At 37.8% G+C, this 9,959-nt stretch overlaps 1 protein-coding gene across 9 annotated transcripts in view; it reads right to left on the minus strand.

Annotated features, from left to right (window-relative positions):
- MPHOSPH9 (M-phase phosphoprotein 9) overlaps window positions 1–9,951 on the minus strand; it is a 61,747-nt gene extending 51,796 nt beyond the window's left edge. For 4 of the 9 annotated variants that reach the window (XR_013443547.1, XM_078061068.1, XM_078061066.1 and 1 more), the window contains exons 1-3: window positions 9,873–9,951; window positions 7,056–7,320; window positions 3,736–3,889 (exon numbers count right to left, since the gene is read on the minus strand). Coding sequence is in view for 6 of the 9 variants with exons in the window: in XM_078061068.1 (XP_077917194.1) it covers window positions 3,736–3,889; window positions 7,056–7,162 (261 nt within the window). In the remaining 3 variants the exon portion in view is untranslated. Of the gene's footprint in view, window positions 1–3,735; window positions 3,890–7,055; window positions 7,321–9,620; window positions 9,844–9,872 lie in introns of those variants that run through there. The other 5 variants (XM_078061069.1, XM_078061067.1, XM_078061072.1 and 2 more) reach the window with 5 other exon arrangements.
- Window positions 9,952–9,959: the final 8 nt, after the last annotated feature.

A 9,959-nucleotide genomic window follows, 5' to 3' on the forward strand; every position in this document is an offset into this window, starting at 1 on the left:
TGTTAGGACTACACAGTCCAGAGGCCCTTCAGATTAAAGCCAATTCAATAACCATAACAGAGCAGAATTAAATTGAAAGCTACATAACAGTATTAAAGCAAAGGAAGTAAAAACTCTCAGGATTGGAAAAGGAAACCTTCAAATTGAAACAGAACAGTACTGATAGGAAGTATTAATTCTAAATCAACTAACTTCAGGATAAGGTAGGCTACAACAAATTCAGTTCCTTATCTTGTCAACTTATCTATAATATGAAGTATCTTAATCAAAACAAAAAAGAAATCAGGCAACAGTTTTCTTATTAAGTTATACTAACTTAAATACTTTAGGAGTTATTTTAACCTGATAAAGTTATTAGTCACACAGAACTAAATTACAACAATGATAGAATAACATACATAACAACAACAACAAAAAACCAAAAATGGGTTCATTATTATGTGACACACTTAATGTTAATCATATCCTTATTATCATTTTCTTATTTAAGATATGAATGAACAGAGCTTACTCAGGATATAAATTGTTGGAGATTTTGTTATGCCTAGTCGGATTTTATACTTTAATTTTCAATAAACATATTTAAGAACATTATAATGCAGCAAATATTATTCACATAATTATTAAGAACTATAATTCATTTCTAACTAAAATTATTTATATGACCTGCATTTTACATACTTTTGGAGGACTTGGGCATCTAATTAAAGCTTTCCCCTGCACACAGCTTTTGATGCTATTAGCTTGAAAGGGGTTTCTATAGTCTGACCTCGTAAATATCCCATTGGCTTTGACATCCTAGGCCTGATTCCCAGCTCTCCACTAACAACCTGTGCGGTGGTCCTCAACAAGTAAATTTCATTTGTGCTTCTTATGCATTTATAAAATGGGAAGAGCAACACCTCATAGGTGGCTGGGAGGATTAAATTTTAAATTCAGATATGATGCATGTGAAGCAGTAATCCCAATGGGGGGAACTACATTTTGAAAAACTGTGAGGTCATGGCTGTCACAAAGATAGCAAGGGCACTACCAGCACTCAGTGGGTCCAGGGAAACAAATCAAAGGATGGTCCCCAACAACGAAAAACTGTCCTGGGTCCATTTTATATTATTATAAAAATACCATACATTTTGCACAGCTTTCAAATCATCAAATTGTCCAGGAATCCAACTACAAAGATGTTAAGTTTGTTTCAGAACTCGGTCAGAAATTGGTCACCATTTCAGACAATCATGTCACCAAACGCAGTGCTAGATCATCAGTACAACACAATTGTATCAGTCCATGTCTATAGCTGCTGCCTTCACAGTGAGTCTACATATCAACACCAGACTTTTCTTCTAACGTGGATGCACCTGAGCAAATACCTGTTTTTGTATTATAAGTAACTTTTATTCCTCCTCTTTATCACAGTTAAGAGGATGATTGTTTTTACGGTAGGTACAGGCAGGATTATCTGTGAATTTCATTTAAGTTGATGTTACTTTAAAAATTATAAAATATAACTGTAAAATGTAAATTAGTAAATTAATTGTAAAATTATAAAATGAGGGCTTTAGGTCTAATAAGGTTGAGTGCCACTGACAAAAAGTATCTAGTATACTGCTTGGCAAACAGACACTCAATAAGTGGTACACTTACAATAACTATTATCACATAACCATTACTCTTACATAATCAGTAGCGCTAAATAGTTAAAATGCAAAAATAATGAATTAAGACAAATAAGCTAATAATGTGCTTTAAAAATTCACCATCACAGAAATATTAGCAACAGCAAGCATTTAAGAATGTATTAAAGTATTTCTATGTAAATGTGTTAAACTTTATTTTCCATGAATCAAAATACATAACCTTCTCAAGTTTAAGCAATGATAAACTTCAGAGTTCCAGGAAAGAGGTTTTAGAAAGAAAGAAATCAGATCTCCAGAGCTCTGAGCTCCACGAAAGGTTTTACGTTTTGCTTTAATAACATAGATTAATCCCTTACAAATGGAAGAAATCAGACAAATGTTAGTATTCCAAAGAGAGATGAAAACATGAAATTCAGGGAAAAGAGTCAGGAATAAGACTTGCACAATCCATACCCCTCCCATTCTTCCTAAAATGCTACACAGTAAAACAGAGGATTTTGTTTTTGTATGCTACAAAACACACTAATAAATTGGAGAGATTTTACTGAAATGACCAGAAGGATATTTCATATTCTGTCAAAGTAAGAAATATCTTAAGAAACTATTCACTGAACAATCAATTACATGTCTACATTACAAAAATTAAGAACCCAATTAATATTAAACATAATGTTATATCACAGATGAGGGAGAAAGGGTGTAAAGAAACTGGCTCAAATGTCAAGGTGTAAGTAGCTGGTTGGTATGCTGGCTTATAAAAATCTGTATCTTAAATTCACAAATATATTCTGATTCTAAGATGCTGATTTCAAGTATTAAAAGTAACAATTTCTAGTTAAACATGAATTTGCCAGGAGAGCAATACCTTATTTTTTTTTTTAAAGCATGCTAATTCAGGTTCATAAGCTAATGGATAAGTATATTAAAGTAAACATTTCACAAAACATTCCATTTTTAATTGTCTCGTTTTACAGGTCTCTTGCATTAGCATATACTACTGATCATTATATGAAAAAATATAAAAATTGTAAAAATGTAAAACTCAATTTTCTTGGGCACCCGGGTGGCTTAGTTGGTTAAGCATCTGCCTTTGGCTCAGGTCATGATCCCGGGGTCCTGGGATCGAGTCCCATGTCAGGGCTCCCTGCTCAGTGGGGAGCCCGCTTCTCCCTCTCCCTCTGCCCCTCCCCCTACTCGTGCTCCCTCTCTCTCAAATGAATAAATAAAATCTTAAAAATAAATAAAAATAAATAAAAACTCAATTTTCTTAAAGTCTGCAATAACAGTCATTTTTATAACTTCAATGATTATGGATAATGAATACAAAAAATTACTTAGGGGTGGCTGCTACTGAATCCTTAAAGCAGGTATTCTTTCATTCCACTTATACATTTTGAAAATAACACAAATAATGGTTTTAAAAGTATGATAAATATTTTTAAAAATTTAATAAAAAATACATTTAATAAAATTTACTGTTCCCTAAAGAATTTAATAATAATAATGTTTTATACATTTTTATAAGGTATTACCAAATCTAGCCTTGGAAAAAATCTAACTTGGGCATTATTCTGTGAAACAAAATTTACATATATGTATTCTTTTAACTGCTAAATTTTATATCACAGTTTAACCTATGGACCAAAGAAACACAATTCTGAAAAATCAATATAATTCAATGTATCACAACTAAATGTGATAAGGCATTACAAATAGAAGTCTTAATTTATGAGTAGAGCATTCAAAATATTTCAAAGAGGATTTAGGTTTTTCAAAATGATAACAATTCTGTTACTTAAAACATTAGAATTAATAACAATATTAATAATTTTGGAACTCTCACTTCTCTGAACAAAGCTAATATTTTAGTTGACATTTAAAATGTAAATTAGTGTCCAATCCCTAATATTTGTTCAAACATACTCTTGATCATCTTTTTCATATTTGTTCAATGTTGTTCCCCAATTACTGTATTTGACCACTTTAGCAATAAGAATCATGCTCTTTAGGATATAAATTTCTAATAATTTAGAGTTTAGTAGAGGCACATTTACAAATATATTTTTTAAAATACCACAAATAAAACAAAACTAGATACCTCACAGTTTTTCCAAAGTTCCGAATCAGTCCTTCCACTGTTTTGTAGCTCTTGCATTAAAGAGGTTAGGACTTCAACTGTACCTTGAATTACAGATGGTCTGGTCTTCCCTGAGAAAGAGGATACCCCATTTGTACTAAGGTGGGGACTACTTCTGTTGAAACATAAATAATTCAAATGGTTTTCTTCATTCTACCAAAGTGTTGAATAATTCAGCAGTTCAAGTTTAGCAGAGCAGTACAAAACCACTGATATTTAATCCTTCTTAATGGCACCTCGTTTGTTGAAAATCTGATCACGTTTGTCCACAAAAGGAAAATAGCAGTAAAAAGACAGCACTTATTTTTTTAAAGAACCCAACAGAAAGACCTTCTCCAGAAGTTGGAGCACACTCCAAAGCACCAGCAGAAAATAAGTTTCTGCTATACGATAAGAAAAAGGTCCAGCTTCTCCAATCTAAATCATTCCAGAGGATTATTTTGCTCTACTCTAAGAACAGTCCTTTTTTTGTAGTGGGGTTTCTTTCTCCACTGCCCAGAATTGCAGTCAAGTCTTGTTAATTGGATCCCCCTAATTTGGTGTGATAAGCTGATGCTTATCTTTACACTATCTTTGAATAAAAGTTGTGCCAAGCAAATTAGCAGCAAATATTCAGGACTTATTTAGACTATTCATTGTGTAAAATAGCACTGATTCTTTCCAGGAGGACTGCTTTCCCAAACTTGAGAGGAATTATTTCAGATTTGCTTTATAAAAACACAAAGCATAATTAAGGACAATAAACTCTGTTCAAATTCCAGTCTAAGAGGTCATTTCCATTTATTTATTGATACCCTACATTGTTTCACAAAGAGTTCATTAAAAACAACAACAACACTGATGAAAGTAACAGAAAAATAGTAACAAGTAGAATCAGAGAAAGATTAATAAAAACTCAAGGGAAAGAAGAACATACATGTTGTCTGTCCATAAGGGGTTACACAGTTGTATAATAAGTCTAAATCTGACCGATTTCACTGCCAGTCACAATGAAAAGGGAGACAAGTTCAGTTACATAATCTTCATTAGAAGGGCACATTTAGGGGGTGCAAGGCTGGCTCAGTCAGTGGAGCATGTGACTCTTGATCCTGGGGTGGTGAGTTCGAGCCCCACGTTGGGGGTAGAGATTGCATTTTAAAAATTTAAATAAATAAATAAACAAATAAATAAATAAATTTTTAAATAAAATCTTAAAAAAATAAAAAGGGAGGGCACATTTAGGTTCCCCCAGGCAAATTATGTTCTAAAAGGGACTTCTTCAAAGGGGCCACCAAGTGATACAGGAAACAAACTTTCAGTGTGTGGGTACAAATTACAAAGGCAGGCACCTCTCCTGGACCATTTCCCACACACATTCCCCCCTTTCACCTTGCTTTCTCATTTTATATGTTCTTGTAAGCTGCCTTAAATTCCTCCTGAGGAGGGCAGAGAATGAACAAACTTCTTAAAGAATTAATGAATTTATTTATTATACACAATCTCTTCAAGATCTATTATTATACACAATTTTTTCAAGATCTATTGTGTTTAAAGACCTTTGACCCTTTACCAGTAGGACCCAGACTGCTGTATTTTTGCTTCCTTGTACCTGCTTATTATAGCTGGTCTCCTCTCTAATGGGCTTTGCCTCTTTGCTGTCTTTAAGCTACGAGAAATTTAGAAATCAAATAATCACGTTTGTCAGATTATGTACAAAATGAGAGCAAACAGGCTCTGATTAAAAACAAACCAAAGGGGGGCGCCTGGGTGGCTCAGTCGGTTAAGTGTCTGCCTTCGGCTCAGGTCATGATCCCAGGGTCCTGGGATCGAGCCCCGCATTGGGCTCCCTGCTCCGCGGGAAGCCTGCTTCTCCCTCTCCCACTCCCTCTGCTTGTGTTCCCTCTCTCACTGTCTCTCTCTGTCAAATAAATAAATAAAAATCTTTAAAAAAAAAAAAACCAAAGGGGTGCCTGGGTGGCTCAGTCATTAAGCGTCTGCCTTCGGCTCAGGTCATGATGCCAGGATCCTGGGATGGAGCCTCGCATCGGGCTCCCTGCTCAGCGGGAAGCCTGCTTCTCCCTCTCCCACTCCCCCTGCTTGTGTTCCCTCTCTCGCTGTGTCTCTCTCTGTCAAATAAATAAATAAACAATCTTTAAAATATATATATATTAAAAAACAAACAAACAAATAAATAAATAAATAAAAACAAACACCGGAGAGTTTAAAAAGAAAATGCATAAAATGCATTGTTGGAGAATATCTATTTTTGTCCACTCAGGGTCTGTTTTTTTGCTTACTTCCTAGTATTCAACTTTAATTCCTACTTCCCAGATTGCTGAGGTAGTTCTGAAATATTAAACATTATTTGTACTGTTCATTTAAAAATGTAGAAACAATATTTAGGCAACTAAATTTTAAAGACATGCTTGTAATCTACCAGAAATTTTAAAAAGTGTAAAGAGGGAGTGCCTGGATGGCTCAGTCAGTTAAGCGTCTACTTTCGGCTCAGGTCATGATCCAAGGGTCCTGGGATTGAGTCCTGCCTGCATGGGGTTCCCTGCTCAGCTGGGAGTCGGCTTCTCTCTCTCCCTCTGCCCCTTCCCCCTGCTCATATTTGCTCTCTCAAATAAAAAAACAAAATCTTTTTTTAAAAATGATGCTTTGGGGAACCTGGGTGGCTCAGTCGGTTAAGCGTCTGCCTTCAGCTCAGGTCATGATCTCAGGGTCCTGGGATAGAGCCCCACATCAGGCTCCCTGGGAGCCTGCTTCTCCCTCTCCCCCTGCTTGCACTCTCTTTCTCTCTCTCTCTCTCGAATAAATAATAAAATCTTAAAAAAAAAAAAAAAAGAAAACAAGTACTTTTTCACAATGTTCCCCAGGCAAAAGTACATTATCTGTGGGAGAAATGAAAAACAGGGAAAGGCTGAAACTATTCTTTTTCTTTTTTTTTTAAGATTTTATTCATTTATTCGAGAGAGAGAGCATGTGTGAGAGAAAGCACAAGTGCGGAGCGGGGAGAAGGAGAAGCAGGCTCCCCACTGAGCAGGGAGCCCGACGCGGGGCTCAATCCCAGGACCCTGGGATCATGACCTGAGCAGAAGGCAGACACTTAACCTACTGAGCCACCCAGGCGCCTCCCCCCTGAAACTATTCTTAACTAGTCCCAGAACAGCTCCTGTTTGAGGGCTGTCATCGTTATTTAAATAGAACAAATAATTATCACACTACTTGGATAAACTACACAGTAAGCTTACTTTGATTTGTTGTTACATTAAAAAAAAATCTATCTATCCCATTCTTACCTATTAGTATTTAAGTTCAGTCCAAAAGAATGGGGAGAATTTTTTATATCAGATTCTACAGAAGATGAAGTTTTTCGTAAGGGTTTCACCAAATCAGTATCTTCCATAGTGTACAGAAATTGTTATACTCTCTTATTTGAGAATGTAGGTTCTTTCAATGTTTGAAGAAACTGAATCCGAGTCATCTTCAGATGCTTCATCGTCTACAGGCATTTTCAGATGCTAACATTCAGAACTGTGAAATATCCTAAGCTCCCAAGAGAGTCTGAAAATGAATGGAGGAAAAAATACTATAAAAAGCCACTAAACCTAGCAACTGTCTTTTCACTACTTTGGAAACCTTGATCCTTTTAAACAAATTTACATTAAGAACAGCAACATTATTTACAATAGTCAAAATGCAGAAACAACCCAAGTGTCCATCAACTGATGAATAGATGTGAAATATACATATAATGGAATATTTCTCAGCCATAAAAAGGTACAAAATACTGATACATACTACAATGTGGATAAACACTGAATTATTATGTTTAAGTAAAAGCTCAGCAAAAGATCACCTAGTGCATGATTCCATTTATGTGAAAAATGTGGAAGAGCAAATCTCTTGAGACACAAAGTAGATTTATGGTTGCCAGAAGCTGGGGGAAGGAGACAATGGCAGTGACCAAAAAGGGGTATGGAGTATCTTTTTGGAGTTAATTGTTGAATTACAAAGTGGTGATGGCTGCACAACCCATATGTGAATATACTAAAAACCTATGAATTGTATACTTTAAAAGGATGCATTTTATGTTATGTGAATTTTATCTCAAAAAATCTACAATAAGGGGCGCCTGGGTGGCTCAGTTGGTTGGGCGACTGCCTTCGGCTCAGGTCATGATCCTGGAGTCCCGGGATCAAGTCCGGCGTCGGGCTTCCTGCTCGGCGGGGAGTCTGCTTCTCCCTCTGACCCTCCCCACTCTCATGTGCTCTCTCTCATTCTCTCTCTCTCAAATGAATAAATAAAAATCTTTAAAAAAAAAAAAATCTACAATAAGAGTGATTTGCAAAAGTAGCATCATCTTTTCCAGGTAGTATTTCAGAATTTTATGTGTTTAATTATTAGGATTCTAGACACAATTCTACTATGTAACAACTGGAATACTTAGATGCTCTGTTCATTTGTTTAATAAGTTCTACCAAGGATCCATACTTGTTGATTTATACTTCGAATGGATAAATTGGAACTACTTAGTATTTAATTTGGTATTAAACATAGCAAATTAAATGGTTGTTTTCTCCATTAGCTGGAACGTAGGGGTGGAAGAAATGCATTTTGCACTATCATAGCCTTTACTACTCTATGCATATATGACTTGTTTAAAAACAAACTATTTGCCGGGTCAAATAAAAACTAAAAACTAAAAATAACTGCTTAATTGAGGCAGGTTAACTGATGCTCGGTGTACAGAGACAAATTGGCTATAACAAATCAAACACCATGCTTCCTTCTTAGGGAATTCATGTATTTTTTTTTTTTAAGTGAAGGAGCAAGAGAAGAAGAAAAAAAAAATCTATGCTGCTTACAAGATACAAACTTTAGGGAGTGCGAAGAGATCTGTTCTGATTCCACTAGGTTCCCACTTCCTAGGCCTGGTTTAGAAAACACAACCTTAAAAAACAGCAGCTCTTAAAGGAACCATTTCCTTCAGGGGGAAAGGTTTTGTCAAAGCCCAGGGTAACAGGACCTACCTAAATGGATTTCTCCCCAGGGGCTCAGCCCGTAGCCAACCACAAACGTGGTATTGAAAAAGTCTGGGGCTGCACCTTCCAAGTGGCAACGAAAACAGCTGGATTCAAATCACCCTGCTCGTCTACGGGGAAACACAAACTCTCCACGGACGTGGATCTGCAATCCCATCTATTATTTCCCCCCCGCCGAGGTAATCCGGATGCAGAACATGCAGATGGAAAAACCACTTGAGAGGCAAAGATGCTTCTCCAGTGGAGGGGTGGGGGGTGAGGGGAGGGAATGAAGGAAGGGGGCAGAAACCCCCGACCTAAATGCAAAATTAAAACACACACACACACACACACACAATATAAAACAAAACTCGATGGACAATGGATATAAGCACAGAGCCATTTTTATATTTCCCGGTAACGAAATGTCACGCTCTTTGTCCCCACGACACCTAGTAAAAAAGAAAAAGGGGGAGGGAAGGTCGCTGGAGGAAAAAAAAAAGACCAGATCGGGGTCTGCTGATACTATAAAAGTTAACCGGCGCTGCGCTTTGCCGGGAGCCCGAGGGCGTAAGGAAGAGAGGACTGCAGAGGTTTTGAGGCCAGATCCCGACATCCTCGCCCTCACAAACCATCAACTGCTGGTGGTGGCTCTCGGGTCAAAGGCGAGGGAGAACCACCGAATGCAGCCGCCTAAACTGGAGGCAGCAAAGAGGCGAAAGGAAAAGCCGCCGTTCCAACAACTACAATCGTGATTCCCAAAGTAAAGCAAGGAAGACCGTCAAAAAAAAAAAAAAAAAAAAAGAAGAGAAGAAGAAAAATCCCACAAGCCCCCCGCACCTGGGGAAGAGGCGCTCTGCGATTGGGCCGCGCGGGTGTCACTCAAGGGCACTGAGGCTAGAAAAGGCATACGGCCACGGGCGAAGCCCCCACACACCGGAGGGATGCGGTGGGGGGGTGCGTCGTCTGGTCGTCGTCCTCCCCGCCCTAAATCCATCAGCACCCTTGGGGTTCTGCTAAGGCCGTGTCTTCCAAGCCTCGTCCCCTTGCCCCCCGCAGCCGACGGCTCCCCGCAGGCCGGCGACCCCTTACCTGGCCGCTGCTCCCACAGTCGATGTCAGGGTCGGGCGAGCGGCCTCTCGCGACCGTTAAACTCGAGGGAGCGTGCGCGCGCCCGGC

Source organism: Halichoerus grypus, chromosome 13 (genome assembly GCF_964656455.1).
Source record: "Halichoerus grypus chromosome 13, mHalGry1.hap1.1, whole genome shotgun sequence".
Classification (NCBI taxonomy): domain Eukaryota; kingdom Metazoa; phylum Chordata; class Mammalia; order Carnivora; family Phocidae; genus Halichoerus; species Halichoerus grypus.